This window comes from Jaculus jaculus, chromosome 4 (genome assembly GCF_020740685.1).
Source record: "Jaculus jaculus isolate mJacJac1 chromosome 4, mJacJac1.mat.Y.cur, whole genome shotgun sequence".
Lineage (NCBI taxonomy): Eukaryota > Metazoa > Chordata > Mammalia > Rodentia > Dipodidae > Jaculus > Jaculus jaculus.
This window is the reverse complement of record NC_059105.1, coordinates 88,085,031-88,102,044: the sequence shown is the minus strand read 5'-3', so window position 1 is coordinate 88,102,044 and position 17,014 is coordinate 88,085,031. Positions and strand designations below refer to the sequence as shown.

The following is a 17,014-nucleotide window of genomic DNA, read 5'->3' as shown; positions in this document are numbered from 1 at the left end:
GTTGAGAGAGAACTAAAGGGACCTGCAGTTTCATTAGAATTATTTCAATAAGATTTTCTGGTAAGGCTATTTTAAGCCACAGTAAATCCTACATGCATCAGTGATCACTTACCTTTAGCTATGTCTTCGTCTTCTTTGTTTTTGTTCAGTGCTGTGCCATTCTTGGCAGCAACTGAGGCAGTCTGCAAATGTATGAGTAAAGTGAACATAACTAGCCTCAAGAAAATACAAGCTCTATAATTACTTGCAGATGCTAATTTTAAAAAATTGATAACTGAGTTCCATTTATAAGTTAAAGTAAAGTTCATGACAATTTCAAGTAGTTGTTTCCAAATACTAAAACAAAACAGTGCTTTTAAGAAAGCATTATAAACACAAAAAGGGCATGAACTGGCTTACATTTTCCATAAATCTAAGTATCTGACATAGAAGCAGGCCTGCAGAATATACTGAAATATTTATAGAATGAATAAATGTAACTTTCCTGATTGAATTTCCTGGTCTCTACTATCCAAGGTCTCTTACACAAAGACACACACTCTATTGCTCTCCGCATAGAGCCACACAAAATGTGCCAGCCAAAGCCACAAGTGTTGAAGGGAGGAGGAAAGAGGACAGACACAGCAGAGTTGCTCTGGGGGGAACTTTGAAAATCCTCCTCTACTGCTCATAATGATTGCATGGTGGTGGTTTCTGAAGCATAGCAGCAGACTAAAGAAGATCATGCTTGAAGTTAATGATACATATAACAAGTGTCCAGGACTCTGAACCCATCAAGCAGTTCTTTTAATGTTATATATATTCTTTATTTTGTTTATTCGCACTTGTGTGTTCATGTGTATGGGTGTGCCAGGGTCTCTTGCCATTATAAACAAACAACATATGTATGAGCCACTTTTTGCATCTGGCTTCATGTGTGTACTGGGGAAGCAAACCCAGGTCAGCAGGCTTTGCTAAGCAAGAGCCTTTAACTGCTGAACTATCTCCCCAGTCTCTCTCAAGCAGTTCTTTAACATGGTTTTTCGAGAATGACATGGTGAAACGACAGACCAATTACTTTTCATTACTTGTAAGAATTAAAGATTTACATATCCCTCCCTCTCCTGCATCCTACTAAAATTATCATCATGTCTCCAAATCAATTTCCAGTTGGGGCTGGGGAGATGCTAAGAAGTGGATAAAGTGGTCCCACACAAACCCCAAGTTCAATCCTCACAACCCAGAGAGCCAGAAGCTGTGGTGGGCGTCTGTAATTCCAGCACACTGGCTACAAAACGGAAGGTAGAGATAGGAGAATATCCTGGAAATCTCTTTCCAAACACAGAGTGAGATCCAAATAAATCTTGCCTCACATGAGGTAGATGACAAGGACTACGTCAGATACGGTCTTCTCACCTCTATACGTGCACCATGGCACACATATACCCTCATACACATAAACACATACACATACATGCAGATACACACGTACAAATAAAATAAATTCCAATTACAGTTCCACCCCTCTTATATGTAAACTATTCACTTTAGGAGTATTTGCTTTTCAACAAACAATTCTCAAGTCATGAATTTGCTCATATTATCCCACCCCTGACATCACTGCACAACTCCATTCCACCTAACAAAATACATTCAAGTCTCAAAGTTTGACCTGTATACTCTATCATCACCTCAATCTAAAATTTACCTCTCCTCTTGGCACCTAGACAAACAGCATGTGTTCTCAGTTCTTCATCACTTATTACTTTTCATCTAAATTAATACTCTCTTACATATGGATGGCTGGCTTTCAAATTGAACATAAGTTTCTTATATATCTAAGTTTTTCACATTTTTCTAGACTTTAAAATAATACTGTGTGTGTATGTGTGTGTGTGTGTGTGTGTGTATTTTTAATCTGATTACCTTTTCAAAGTTCTGATGTGTAAAAGACAAACACCTCACAATTGGGACATCTACCGAATGTAAGGCACTACATTAGATAGGAACCCAGGAGTTAGTGGTGAGAAATGATGGCTAACAGCCCTTGCCTGACTTATATAAGACAGTATAGGGCCAACCAGCATCTGAATGAATCTCACCTGAGAACCAGCTGATGGAAAAGTAATTCCTTCTTCCTTCATAGATTTAATAGTTGCAGATATCAGACTAAATTGGGGGTCCTTCTGAAATTCTTCTGACCATTCCACCATTAAAGATTTTAGTTTTTCACAAACTTTAGGATGAGGCTTTTAAAGAAAAGACAAAGGCAGAAAAACTGAGCACTTAAATACTTAAATTCTTTAACAAAGAGAATTACCACCAACATTATAATTGTATGAATATCAACAAAAATCCAGCAATGCATAGACTAGACACTGATTCAACATGTTAAGATAAGTTGTTCCATGTAAAATCATCCTTTGGGAGCATGTATCTCTAAGTCTTGCTATAAGAACTACAAATCTTAAGTACCAAGAGATTAGCGGCTCTGTTTTCTTAACATTCTCAACACTATATTAAGATTTTTTTAATCAGCTGGGCATGGTGACACATGCCTTTAAACTCAGCCCTCAGGAGGCTGAGGTAGGAGGGTCGCTGTGATTTTGAAGCCAGCCTGAGACTACTACATAGTGAATTCCAGGTCAACCTGGGATACAGCAAAATTCTATCTCCAAAAACTAAGACCAAAACAAAAGATTTTTTTAATCAACTTAGGTAATAGCATGGCAATAAGTTTATCTAAAAAAAAAACCCAGTAACAACTCAAGAAGAGGCCCTCTTCTCTGCTCTAAAGTACAGGCCCTTCACTCACCAACTCTAAAAATCACCACAAAATATAAAATACAAAAATCACTCTGAAAATCACTCTCGAATTATAGTTAAAGTTTGGAGTTCAGAGTCACAGAAGTCTGAGTCTGAATCTTACTATGCCACTTACTTGCTGTGTGGCCTTAGAAGAGTTCTATTTCCAAGAGTAGTTAAGAATAAACAAGGAAAGGAAGGGAGGAGGGTACTTAATAGGTTGATATTGTACATATGTAAGTACAATGATTGAGATGGGGAGGTAATATGATGGAGAATGGAATTTCAAAGAGGAAAGTGGGGGGGGGGGGAGGGAATTACCATGAGATATTTTTTTTATAATCATGGAAAATGCTAATAAAAATTTTTTTTTAAATTTAAAAAAAGAATAAACAAGGTAGTATAGACAGTGATTCTTTAGTAGACTTCAACCAAAATGAGCTCCTACTGATAGTAAATATAATCTGAGAAGAAAAGGTTTTGGTACTATAAATCTTTAAAAGCCAAATTTCAGAGCAATTACTTTCAATTTAATTAAAACTAACTTCATCATACTTTATCAGTATATATAATTCAAATCATATGCAATACGTGTATTTTAATGATCTAGCTTTCATTTTTTTGGACATTTACCTTATTTTTTATCACAGTGCGTACTTCCGATGCAAAATCTCGTGAACATATTTCTAAATGAAATATCTTTCCACAATTTGCCACACAAGCCCCAAGAAGCTATTAATTAAAATAAAAATATTAAATATTACCTTAATGTACTGAGACAAAAGCACTTTTAAATATAAATAGCATGCCTCCTACTCACAGTTAGTGCCTGCAGGGCAACATGAGGAACCTTGTGATTCACCCTTTTCATTATGGCCTTCAGGCAGTCTTTTGCTCTAAAAAATGGGCAAAGTTAAGTATTTTTTGAGAATTTCAATTCAAACATTTAAGAATCAGACATTTCCTCACAAAATTGTCTTAAAAACAAAATCCTGGAAATTTTTTTGTCAAAGGAGTAAAACTATATGATTTTATACAATCTTTGGTTGACAGATACATAAAACTTCAAGAAAATGTAAACTGCACATCTCATTATCAACACATCATTTCACAAATCAGCTAACAGAGATAAATATACCATATAAGGTCTTGGCTTTCCAACAGCAAATCCTGACCTTGAAAAGAACTAGCATGATATCCAAACTTATAAGGTTCACTTATAAACAAGTGAATGCAGTATGTGAAACTGAATGTTGAAGTAATACAGGTTACCCAAACTCTTAGATATTTACCATACATCTTACCCATTTGGAGTGCTTCCAACTTTGTCACATATGTCCATAATAAGACTCCAGTCTTCTGCAGTATTGTATTCATTTGTGGCTTTTTCTGTAAGATATATTAATATATAAGACTTAGGGGCTAGAGAGATGTCTTAGCGGTTAAGGTGCTTGCCTGCAAAGCCAAAGGACCCAGGTTCATTTCCACAGGATACACATAAGCCAGATGCACAAGATGGCACATGCACTTGGAGTTCATTTGCAGTGGCTGGAAACCCTGTCGTGCCCCCCCTTTTTTCTCTCTCTCCCCCTCCCTCTTTCTCTCTCTCAATAAAAAAATTTTAAAAAAATTTAAGACTTAGGAATGTCTTAAAAACCATTCAGATAGCAAGAAAAGCCCAAGAATTCAGAAGCTAGCTGTCTTCCTGCCAAAGATAAAAAGAACTATGTATGGACTTCACAAGAATACTGCCAGTAACATCAAATTTATTTTAATTTCAGTTGTTGTTATGTGACAAGGTATCATTGTATTGCCCAGGCTGGCCCAATTTGGCTTTAAACTGGCAACAAAATTTGTGCTTCAGCACTGGATAGATGGCTTAGTGGTTAAGATACTTGCCTACAAAGCCTAAGGACCCATGTTCAACTCTCCAGGTCCCACATAAGCCAGATGCACAAGGTGATGCAAGTGTGCAAGGTCTCACATGCACTCAAGGCAGCACATGTATCTGGAATTCTATTGCAGTGGCTGGGGGCCCTGGCATACCAATTCTCTCTCTCTCTTGCTCTCGATCTCTCACATAAAACAAAACAATAATAAATAAATAAAGACCAGTCTGTTGGGTTTGCCTCAAAAACAATTTTTTTAAGAAAAAAATGCATGCCTCGGCCACCTCATTGCCAGGATTACAAGTGTGAGCCAACACGTCTATTTTAACTTCAATTTTAAATTGTATAATTAAGTGAACTATATAAATGCTCTCAAGGTATATCAGTAAAATGCCTTCTAAGGAATTAATAATCAATAACCCTACAAAATTCTAACTTGGAACAAAGCTTTTAAAACGCATTCTCATACAAGGAAATATGCACTAACCTATCGAAGCATCATTTTCAATAGTAAAAAAAAAAGAAAAGAAACTGATGAGTAAAATATACTTGCTTGCAAATCCTGTAGGCCTGGGTTCGATTCCCCAGTACCCATAAAAAGAACCAGATGCACAAAGGGCACAAGTGTCTGGAGTTGGGCTGGAGAGATGGCTTAGCAGTTAAGGGCTTGCCTGTGAAGCCTAAGGACTAGGGTTCAAGGCTCAATTTCCCAGGACCCATGTTAGCCAAATGCACAAGGGGCGCACACATCTGGAGTTCGTTTGCAGTGGCTGGAGGCCCTGGCGTGCCTATTCTCATTCTCTCTCTCTCTGCCTCTGTCTGTCTCTCTCAAATAAATAAATAAATAAATAAATAAATTTTTAAAAGTGTCCTGAGTTCATTTGCAGTGGCAGGAGGCCCTGGTGTACCCATTCTCTGTGTGTCTCTCCTTCTTCTCCTGGGATTAAAGATGTGCACCACCACACCTGGCTCGGTCTCTACATTTTTACCTCTTCTTATCTTTTCATAGAAATAGAATCATACAATATATAGTTTTGCATAATTCCAAATTTCATCTACGTTATAGCATCTATCAGTATTCCATTTCTTTTTTTTTTAATTTTTATTTATTTATTTGAGAGCGACAGACACAGAGAGAAGGACAGAGAGAGGGAGAGAGAGAGAATGGGCGCGCCAGGGCTTCCAGCCTCTGCAAATGAACTCCAGACGCGTGCGCCCCCTTGTGCATCTGGCTAACGTGGGACCTGGGGAACCGAGCCTCGAACCGGGGTCCTTAGGCTTCACAGGCGAGCGCTTAACCGCTAAGCCATCTCTCCAGCCCCCATTTCTTTTTATTACTAATATTCCACCATATATGCATCTATATTCATCTCATCAGTTTATGAATTTATGAGTTTTGTTTTGGGGAGAGACAAATACAAATACACTGCTCCCATGAAGATTCATGTATGTATAAGCTTTTCTGTCAACATATATTTTCATTTCATTTTGATATATAGCTAGCAATACTGCTGATTCATGTAGCAATTCTGACTTTTAAAGGATATGGCAGACAGTTTTCAAAGTAGCTAACTAAAAAGTCAGGGGTGATGGCCTATAATCTCAGTACTTAGGTAGTAGAGACTTAGAGGATCAGTAGTTCAAGGTCATCCTCAGCCACCCAGCAAATTCAAGGCTAACTTGTTATATGAGAGATCCTGTCTCAAAAATTTTTTTTAAAGTAGCTGTAACATTTTATACTCCCACCGATAATACGTGTGTGTGTGTGTGTGTGTGTGTGTGTGTGTGTGTGTGAGTGAGACAGAGAGAGAAAGGGGGGGGAGGGAGGGAGAGTGTCGTGGTGCTCCATGGGGCTTGCCTGCAGTGGTCAGAGCAAAATATCAGGTATCCTGTGCCACCAGTAAGAGTCAAAGCCTTTTCCTCATCGTGGAATTTATCATCTTTCCATGAATTCCAGTGATTGCCCAGTCTCTGCTCCCCTATAGGACTGGAGTTATAGGTGTGTGTGTGGTCACACCCAGCTATTTATTTATTTGGGTTATAGAGATACAAATGGAAGCAGTCTCACTGCCCCTTAGGCCCCCTTGTTTATGCAGGAAGTGCACTTAACCTCTGATCCACCTTTTCAGCCCAATTTTTATTGCTGTTGTTGTTTTTGTTTATTTTGGCAAGATCTAACTCTAGCCGTGGCTGACCTGGAACTTACTCTACTGTAGTACAGGCTAGCCTCAAATTCATGGTGATCCTACCTCATCCTTCTGGGTACTGGATTATAAACTTGAGCCACCATGCCCTCCAATTATTTTGTGAATGAAAGAGTCTCATTATGTAGCCCAGGCTGTACTCAAACTCAATGAAGCCCAAACTGAACATGAATTTGTAATCCTTCTGCTTCAGTCTCCCAAGGGGCTGATTATTTGCATTTTCCCCTAAAGTTTTAAAATATACAAAATGTTACACATTATCTCTATCACACCTTCCAAGGATGAGGAACCACTGTGGAAGAGGTAGCAGAAAGAAAAAGCCAAAGAAAGGGGAGGAGTGCTTTGTAATCCTGTCATCCAGACACAAAATGACTGGTATTCATGACCTAACAGCGGCTTATGTACTTACATAAGACCTACATCTTCACTAATGACAACAACCTGCTTCCCACCATATTAGAATTTTATAAGAGGTAATATAAGCTGAATGTGGTACATACCTATAAATGCTAGTATTTAGGAGGCTGTTGCAGAAGGATCACTAGTCTGAGGCCAGCCTGGGCTACATAAAGAGACCTTGCCTCAAAAAAGAGTTTCTGTAGTAAAAGTACTATAATTCAGTCATTATATCCTTATGATGCCTTTACACAATTTACTTTTTAATATTTAATTTAATCATGAAATGTTTCAGACCACAAGAAGAATACTGAGGATAAAATAACCCAGATGCACATTGTATGAGTTAATACACAGCCACTGTATATACTACTTTGATCATCCCACCTCTAGTTTATGTTTCTCCTTCTTAGGTATATTTAATGCTTTTTACTTTTATTGACACACCCCATATATACAGACAATATACCATGATCATACTCCCCTCCCACCACCCTCCCTTTTCTGACCCCTCTCCACTGAATCCTTTCTTTCCAACTAATCTCCCCCACTTTTTTTTTTCCCAAAAGATAGGGTCTTAGCTCAGGCTGACCTGGAATTCACTATGTAGTCTCAGGGTGGCCTGAATTCACAGTGATCCTCCTACCTCTGCTTCCTGAGTGCTGGGATTAAAGGGGTACGCCACCACTCCCAGCTGACCCTTATCTATTTTGATGTCATTATTCCCCCTCCTGTTTTGCCGGTCTTACATAGGTAGCAGAGAGTGGTAGAACATTTACCTAGCATGCATGGGGCCCTGTACCTGAGGTACAGAGCAAGTTCAAGGTCAGTTTGAGCTCTCTATCGCAAAAACCCAAACCAAGGCTCGGGCTGTGCCTTGGTAGTAGAGCACTTGTCTAGCACGTGAAAGGCCCTAGGTTTGATCCTCGGCAGAGCCAAAACATTCAAATTGCCTAAAAATATTTATGGATGGAAAGTAAAAGCACAGTGTTCTGAAATATGCAATGAAATGACAAGACAGAGACTGCAGGGAAGGAATGGTCTGTGTGTACAGGGCACATGTGTCCATCCTGTAGTGCTTAGGCCACACGTATGTAGGCAAAAATTGCTAAGAATGGGACCCAGCATGGAGTCTGATTTCAGTGGCTGAGGCCCTGACACACCAATTCTCTCTCCCTCCCATGTCTCTCCCTCTCTCTCTCTAATAATAAAATAATTTTAAAAATTATGAGATGTGTTTGTAAATTTCTTTTGTAACTTGACTGTGTGGTTCTTAAAAGTGAAATTTGCAGATGACAACATAATGTGGCAATGTCAAAAGACTGGACATGGCACAATCAGTACTGTGTATCATACAGGTGGAAGCACATCTATTCAGGTCCAGCTTCTCTCCTTGTACAGTGACAGCATATTCTATATGGAGAAGCCAGACCTAACTATGCTTTTGAAAGGTTATTAAAATGCTTAACTTGGGCTGGAGAGATGGCTTAGCAGTTAAGTGCTTGCCTGTGAAGCCTAAGGACCCCGGTTCGAGGCTCGATTCCCCAGGACCCACGTTAGCCAGATGCACAAGGGGACACACACGTCTGGAGTTCATATGCCCATTCTCTCTCTCTGTCACTCTCAAATAAATAAATAAAAATGAACAAAAATATTTTAAAAATGCTTAACTGTTGCTTCATTATATTAATATAATAAATATAAATTCCAGCCTACAAGAAAAACCTTCCTAATTCTATCACCCCTTTTGAAATAGCAGTTGTGAAGTAACTTCCAAAGAGGGAGTCCCCAAACTAATAACCCTTCACTGGCTATTATAAGCAAGATCAGGAACAAGGCAAAAACTAAATATCACTGTTTCTACTAGAAGGTTTAGGGTTTAGGTGCACTGGCCATATGGGCTTGCTACTGTGAATCCCAGAGGTACGCATACTCAGGACTAGACAGGGTAGGATGTTCCTGCAGGGTAGGATGCTACACAACTCATCAACAGGGAAGCTAATGAAAATCACTCTATGGTGCAGGAAGAGAGGTCTAAGTTTCAGCTACTCTCCAAAGTAGCAATCAGGTAAGTCATTAAAGCAGAGATTAAATGGGTAAAGAGAGGAGTAGACTCAAAAGGACACTATTGGAACTCCCTTCTCAGGAAAGAAACTCTCAGAGGCAGAGAATAGTATCCCCACCAATATGTGATCACACTAAATGCATCTTGTCCTAATTTACATCTCACTTAGAAATATTTTTTTGTTTATTTTATTTATTTATTTATTTGAGAGTAACAGAGAGAAAGAGGCAGAGAGATAGAGATGGGCATGCCAGGGCCTCCAGCCACTGCAAACAAACTCGAGATGTGTGTGCCCCCTACACTTAGAAATATTTAATATGTTCCATGATCATAAACATATCTATACAAATATTGTAATAGCTACATGATATACTATTACATATGAGAGAAAGAGAGAACAAAGTCCCTATACAAACTAGTGAGAAATTATCAGCAAGCTGGTATGGTGACTCATGTTTTTAATTCCAAACATTTGGAAGTCTGAGGCTGGAGAATTTAAAGTTCCATATCAGCCTGGGCTACATAGAGAGTAGGCTGACCTAGTCAGTGAGACTTTGTCTTAATTAATCAGTCAATCAACAAACTGTCTTACAATCCATGTAGTACTGTCCCTTTTCTATGTTATGGGGTACTGTTCATATTCATGCTCCATGTAGACAAAATATTAAAAGAGGTTAAGATTTGCCAGGTGTGGTGGTACATGCCAGAAACCCAACACCTGAGAGGCAGAGGCAGAAAGTTCATGAGTTTTAGGTCAGTCTAAATCACAAAGTGAACTGCTCACAAAATAGAATAAAATTTCATACATCAGCCATTCTGTAGCTGTTTCATAGAGTAAATATTTACTGTCTCTTCTACCAGCTCTCCCTTCACCTCCCAGAATGCACATGAGCTCCATGGCAGGAATTTTTGCTCACAATTGTTATTTCTAGTGCAGACAGTATCCAAGGCACATAGTAAACATCAATATTGTTCAGTGAATGGTGTGTTGACTGCTTTTCCTATTATGCTAGTGCAATGCTTGTAATGTGGTAGAAATAACAGCAGGATTTGAATGTTATGAATTAGAAGAGCTGTAGCAATAATGCCCAATGTGGCCCCAGAAAATTTCTACAAAGTTCTAGACTAGCTGGAACTTTGCTGTTGAGTAGACAAACCTTCTAAGAACTAAGATCAAACTTCAACAGCAACACCAAGTGGCAACGAGGTGCAACAGCTCTAGTGGGCTTAAGTGGCTCCAGGCCTCTGTTTATTAAAGACATTGCTGTGGCACTCAACACAGAAAGTGCAGAACGTAGTAAGGCCTCAGAGAAAGGCAAAGAGGACTTTTTACATAAAAAGATGAGTAGCTTTATTATCTGGGTCTGATTAATCACACACATTATGCAGCATTTGCTGGTTTTGTATTTATCTTTCCTCTTTGCCTATGCCAGAGTTTTGTTTATGCTGTAACAGAATATAATCATTCTTTCTAATTTAACATATGGCATAGTGTTTGAACTACCTGAAAATTAAATACCTACCTATATTCTCTTTTGTATGTATGTTATTTCTTTCTTACATGTAAATATTTACTATATCTGAATTTTATTTAACCTACCTAAAACCTCACATAATGTCTAAGTCAGGAACAGAAACATATTTTATAAAATTTCAGTAATTGCAGCATTAAAAAATATCTACCCTTTCCTCACTAATCTGAGACACTATCACTAGCAATTACCGAATTCCATGAATACTCACATATATGAATACAAATACATATATACATATAATTACACAGTTGGATCTGGCTGTTGGACCATCTTAAGTATCTAGTTCTAGAACTCAACTTTTCATGGTAATTTTTTCAATTTTGGTCATGTGATACAAACATATAAAAAGCCTATTTCGATGTTCCCTCAAAGCCTATCAACAATACAAATATAAGGGAATAATTACTTGATTTGACTTTCATAGAACATAGAAATATCCTGATTTGAATGGTCCATCAAATCTAGTTTATTCTGTACAAATATAGGACTCACAATTATTCTTTTTAAAAAAGTATAATACATGAAGACTTTATAATGGCCTGCCAAAAAAGACTTCACTTTTCAAGTGAGCTAAATAACAGTTAAATTATGTACTTAAGACTATTTTAAACTCCTGGAAAATTTTAAATATTATAATTAAGAAACCATTCTTTTATAGCATGTCACGTTGCCCAGTGTTGGAGCCATATCATACATTACCCAGTGTCAAATGCACAGAGAGGGAGAGAGCTGAAAGAGCCCACCTGGGGCCTCAGTGCTAAGCTGCCAGAGTTTGGTGGGTATAAGTCATAACATTTCAGCATCAGACTTTGATTACTGTATATAGAGAACCTCAAATACACAGTACAATACTTCAAAAAAATTCTAACAATATCATAAGATTCCTTCCATCAATACCTACCAAGAACAAAAGGGGTCCCCCCTCTATAGTCCATTATGTTTATAGTACAACTCTGAAAAGAATCAAAGTCTGCCCATACAACTTTTTTGTTTTGTTTTGCTTGGAGATACAGTCCCGCTCTAGCTCAGACTGACCTGGAACTCACACTATAACCCAGGCTGGCCTCAAACTCATGGCAATCCTACTTCAGCCTCCCATGTGCTGGGATCATAGGTATGAGGAATAATGCCAGCCTTAAATTTTTCAACAAAATTGGCTACATCAGTGATAAAAACATTAACTATGCAAAAACCCTCTTCATAGCTCCTCCTCCTATGTTTGTAAATAAACTCATGATTGTTCTGCTTCCAAGCACAAGTATCTAGTATCAGACTTGCTATTCTACCAAAAAGAAGCATAAGTCAAAATAAAAGAGGAGGCTATCTTTGGGAAACAAGTAACAGGCTGCAGTTCTGAAATCTGAGGGAAGAGAAATATGAAGCAAGCCCCATAATGGGCCCAGCTTTCTGCCTAAAATGCTAGCTCCAGTGGGGAAGAGAAGAAAGAGACAGAGAAAGCCTGGTTAAGTTCAGGAATTTACTACAGGCCTTTATTTGCTCTTGGTCAAGGGCTGAGCTACTCAACTGAAACACAGTAGAGGTAAGGACTTGTCCTGCCTTTTTAGGGTTTTATAGCCTTCTCAAAATTGGTATGTTGAAGCTCCCACAGTAGTGTGGCTAGATTTGGAGATGGAATCACTGAGGAGGCTAAATTAAACCATACGGTCAGTGTCCCTTTCCCAAGTCCACCAAAGACTTAGAAAAGTGGTGTCTGCAACCTAAGGAAGAGCCTTCAGCAGACATCAATTCTACTCACACCTGACCTGGGCTTCCAGTCTCCAGACTGAGAAAATCATTTCTGCTCTGTCCCAGTCTAGCATGTTCTTGTGCACCCTAGGCAGAAACCCAAAAGTGAAGAACACATTATAAAAAGTAAAAGTCCTCATGAATTTTATTTTTAAAACTAAAACAGGCCTGCCTTACAAGATTAAAACAAGCAGACAATGGGCTGGAGAGATGGCTTAGCGGTTAAGCTCTTGCCTGTGAAGCCTAAGGATCCTGGTTTGAGGCTCGATTCCCCAGGACCCATGTTAGCCAGATGCACAAGGGGGTGCAGGCATCTGAAGTTCATTTGCAGTGGCTGGAAGCCCTAGCACACCAATTCTCTCCCCACCCCGTTCTCTGTCTGTCACTCTCAAATAAATAAGAATAAACAAAAATATTTTTAAAAAAACAAGCAGACAAAATCAAAAAGATCTTCCAATAATACCACCTGACAGAACAAAACTCCCTACAAAGAATAAACACAATGTCCAGCATAACCTAGAACACTACTAGACACACTATGATTGCTCAAACACAACCATGAAAAACAGTCAATAAAATCAAATGACAGGATAGCCTAAACAGCAGAAGTAGCAAAACAAAAAAATTACTAACTTATTTGTATGCAGGTGTGTGCACGCGCACACAAGGATCTCTTGCCACTGCAGTCAAGTGACTGTCTAGCTTTATGTGGGCAGCTTGGAAATTAAAGCCTGGCACCAGGCTTTACAAGCATGTGCCTCTAGAGGCTGAGTCATCTCCCCAAAGCCCCTCAAGAGAGAACTTTAAAGTACTTATTACATAAGCTTCCAAAGACTTACAACAAAACAGGGTCAAAATAGCTGGGCGTGGTGGTGCATGCCTTTAATCCCAGCACTTGGGAGGCAGCGGTAGGAGGATCGCTGTGAATTCAAGGACACCCTGAGACTACATAGCGAATTCCAGGTCAGCCTGAGCTAGAGTGAGATGCTACCTCAAAAAAACAAAAAAGGTCAAAATAAATGAGTAGATTTAAGTACTTGGTAGAAAATGGACACTATAAAAATGGAATATTTGAAGTGAAAAGCAAAGTATCTCAACTAAAAAAACCATGAACAGGGCTGGAGAGATGGCTTAGCTGTTAAGTGCTTGCCTGTGAAGCCTATGGACCCTTGGTTTGAGGCTCGATTCCCCAGGACCCACGTTAGCCTGATGTACAAGGGAGCACATGCGTTGAGTTCATTTGCAATGGCTGGAGGCCCTGGCGTGCCCAATCTCTCTCTCTCTCTGCCTCCTCCTCTGTCACTTTCAAATAAATAAATAAATATAAAACAAATTTTTTTAAAAAAACTATGAACACCAAAACATAAAGACTAATTGGAAAGAAGGGATTCAGTAGAGGGGAGACTCAGGAAAGTAAAAATGAAGGGTCGTGGGAGGGGATTATGATCATGGTACATTAAAGTTGTTGATAGAACGTTAAAAGAATTCGCTAACTGAAAAAAAAATTTTAATTTTAGACAGGTTTAGGAAATATGGGTACAAATCAGTAGCAGTTATAAAAATCTGAAAAATGGAGATATCTGAAAAATAACCAGAATCTTACCATATTAGATCTTTAAAACTTACTATTGAACAAACAGCCACAAAATGAGCATGAAGCAGTGTTTGTATTGGAAAAGGTAACCTTTCATTGATGACTCTTTAATTTGCTCGAAGAAAACGAAAATATAAATCCTACTTTAAAATACACTGCTCAGGGCTGGAGGGATAGCTTAGCAGTTAAGGCGTTTGTCTGCAAAGCCAAAGGACCCAGGGTCGATTCCCCAAGACTCACATTACCCAGATGCACAAGGGGGAGCACATGTCTGGAGCTCGTTTGCAGTGGCTGGAGGCCCTGGCATACCCATTCTCTCTCCCTCTTTCTCTGTCAAATATATAAGTACTAAAATATTTTTTAAAAAACAAAACACACTGTTCAAGCCAAATGTGATGGCACACTCCTATAATTCTATCCTTGGAAGGTAGATGCAGGAGTGTCAGAAGTTTAAGGTCATCCTCAAATTTTGAGTTTAAACCCAGTCTGGGTTACATGAAACTTTGTCTAAAAACAAAAAACAAATATATAAATATATATACATGCATACATACATAGAAAACACAATTAATTGCATAGCCAGGAATGTTGGCTCAGGTCTATAATCCCAACACAAAGGAGGTAGACGCAGGAGGATTACCATGAGTTTGAAGCTATATCTAGCCTGTGATACAGATTGAGATCCTGTCTCAAGAAACTAAGACAAAATCATTTTTCACTGTGCATATATTAAAAAATGAAAACCTACTTACAGCTGAGTACTGTGTATCAGGTAAGAACAACTAAGGACAGCCTCTCAGCATCTTAAATACATTAAGTTATTCCTTCCTCAGCCAAAACACACCTCCATTTCATAGATGGGGAAATGAATACAGAAAAGCAACTAGCACAAGTTACACTGTGAGAAAATGGTAGAACAGACTTCAAGCTGCTGAATGCTATGTTCCCAGCTGGTGAAGATTTGGGAATTAACGCCTCCTGGAGACTATGTATTGTTGGGGACTGGCTGATGGGTATTATAGTTAGTGTCCCCTAACCAGTGTTTAGTACAGTCTCCTGCTGCTATTGTCCACTTTATGTTGGCCAGGGGGTGATATCCATGCTCTGATAAATGTCATCATGGAGCTTCTCCCCTTGAATCTGTAAGGCAAAATAAAACTTTTTTCCCACAAGCTGTTCTTGCTCGGGTGAATTCTTCCAGCAATGCAAACAGCATAGTTGGTACTGAGAGTGGGGTTGCTGATAAGACACCTGACTGTGTTGTGTGGCTTTGGCCTTTTGGAGCTGATTTTCAAAAGGAATGTGGAAGGATTTGAAACCTTGGCCTAAGAAATGCCTTGCAGTGCTGTAAGTACAGCTTAATGGACTATTCTGGTCAGAGCTGAAAGACCTGAATGCAGTAAGAACAAAGGACTGTGAGGTTTGGCTTATGACGGTGAGAAAGAGCTTTGCTTAGACTGGGCTAGAAGCAATTTGTGTGAGAAACTTGCTGTTATGCCTGTCCTGAGAATTTGTGCAAGGTTGCTTTGCTCTAGAAATGGACTGGTGTGAGTAGAGGGATATGGCACAGAAATGAAATCTTTTGGCTGAAACTTCTGCCTGTTGAGCTGCAATTGTATGAGATTACAACCTCTAAGATTCAGCCAGCTAACATGCAATGGGGTAACAGGAAGAATGTAGACTCTTTTGAAGGGGCCTCACTGCTCAAGGAGTGTCCTGTTCTTCAAACTTTGCTTTATTCCTCCCTGGATTAACAAATTGGCACTCTGCCAGGTGTTGTGGAGCATAAGAAATGCCAGAGGGCTGGAGAGATGGCTTAGCAATTAAGATACTTACCTGCAAAGCCAAAGGAGCCAAGTTCAATTCTCCAGGATCCACGTAAAGCCAGATGCACATCTGTCTGGGGATCATTTGCAATGGCTAGTGGTGCTGGTATACCCATTCTCCCTATCTCTATCTGCCTCTCTCTCAAATAAATAAAAATAAAAAATATTTAAAAGAGAGGGCCACTGAGTTGCAATGCACTCTTGTTTTGGAAACAACCATGGGCAGTGAGAAGTAGGTTTGATGCCTACATGGAGACCCCACTGGGCCATGAGGATGAACCGTGGCTTGCAGTGGATACGCAGTAGAAATGCCAGGACCACAAGATGGCTGCCAAGGAGAGCTGCCATCCCAGATGAAGTTTTCCAAGACTGTGACCAGCCTAGCTGGAGGGGTGGAATTAAAACTCTAGAGATTTGTTGCTGATTAGAATTACCAAACTTGGAGATTTGTCACTGACCAGAGTTGTTGGACTTGGAGCTAGATAGTTTGATGTTTGCCCTGTTTAAATCTCTTTAAAAATTTGTAATGTATACTTTTATTATTGACAACATTTATACTTGTACACAATAAGCCATAATTCCCCACTTTGCCCTTCACAACTCCAGTCTCCATCACATCCCCTCCCTCTCTCTGTTAGTCTTTTATTTTGATGTCATCATCTTTTTCTCCTATTATGAGGGTCTTGTGAAGGTACTGCTAGGTACTGTGAGGTCGTGGATATTGAAGCCAATTTCGTTCTGGACAGCAGCATTTTAAGGAGTCATACCCTTCCTTTGGCTCTTACATTCTTTCCACTACCTCTTCTGCAATGGACCCTGAGCCTTGGAGGGTGTGATAGAGATGTTTCAGTGCTAAATACTCCTCCATCACTTCTTCTCAGCACTATATTGAATTTTGGGTTATCCCATTGGTCACCACCATCTGAAAAGGGAGGCTTCTCTAACCAAAACTGAGAGTAACATTAATATATGAAT

The 17,014-nt window shown here is 39.2% G+C and overlaps 1 protein-coding gene across 3 annotated transcripts in view; it reads right to left on the bottom strand.

Annotated features, from left to right (window-relative positions):
* The window catches only part of Stam2 (signal transducing adaptor molecule 2), a 64,409-nt gene that overhangs the window by 26,837 nt on the left and 20,558 nt on the right, over positions 1-17,014 (bottom strand). For all 3 annotated transcript variants that reach the window (XM_045148078.1, XM_045148079.1, XM_045148080.1), the window contains exons 2-6: positions 4,089-4,173; positions 3,605-3,680; positions 3,418-3,516; positions 2,082-2,228; positions 113-182 (exon numbers count right to left, since the gene is read on the bottom strand). In XM_045148078.1, coding sequence (XP_045004013.1) covers positions 113-182; positions 2,082-2,228; positions 3,418-3,516; positions 3,605-3,680; positions 4,089-4,173 — 477 coding nt within the window. The remainder of the gene's footprint in view (positions 1-112; positions 183-2,081; positions 2,229-3,417; positions 3,517-3,604; positions 3,681-4,088; positions 4,174-17,014) is intronic.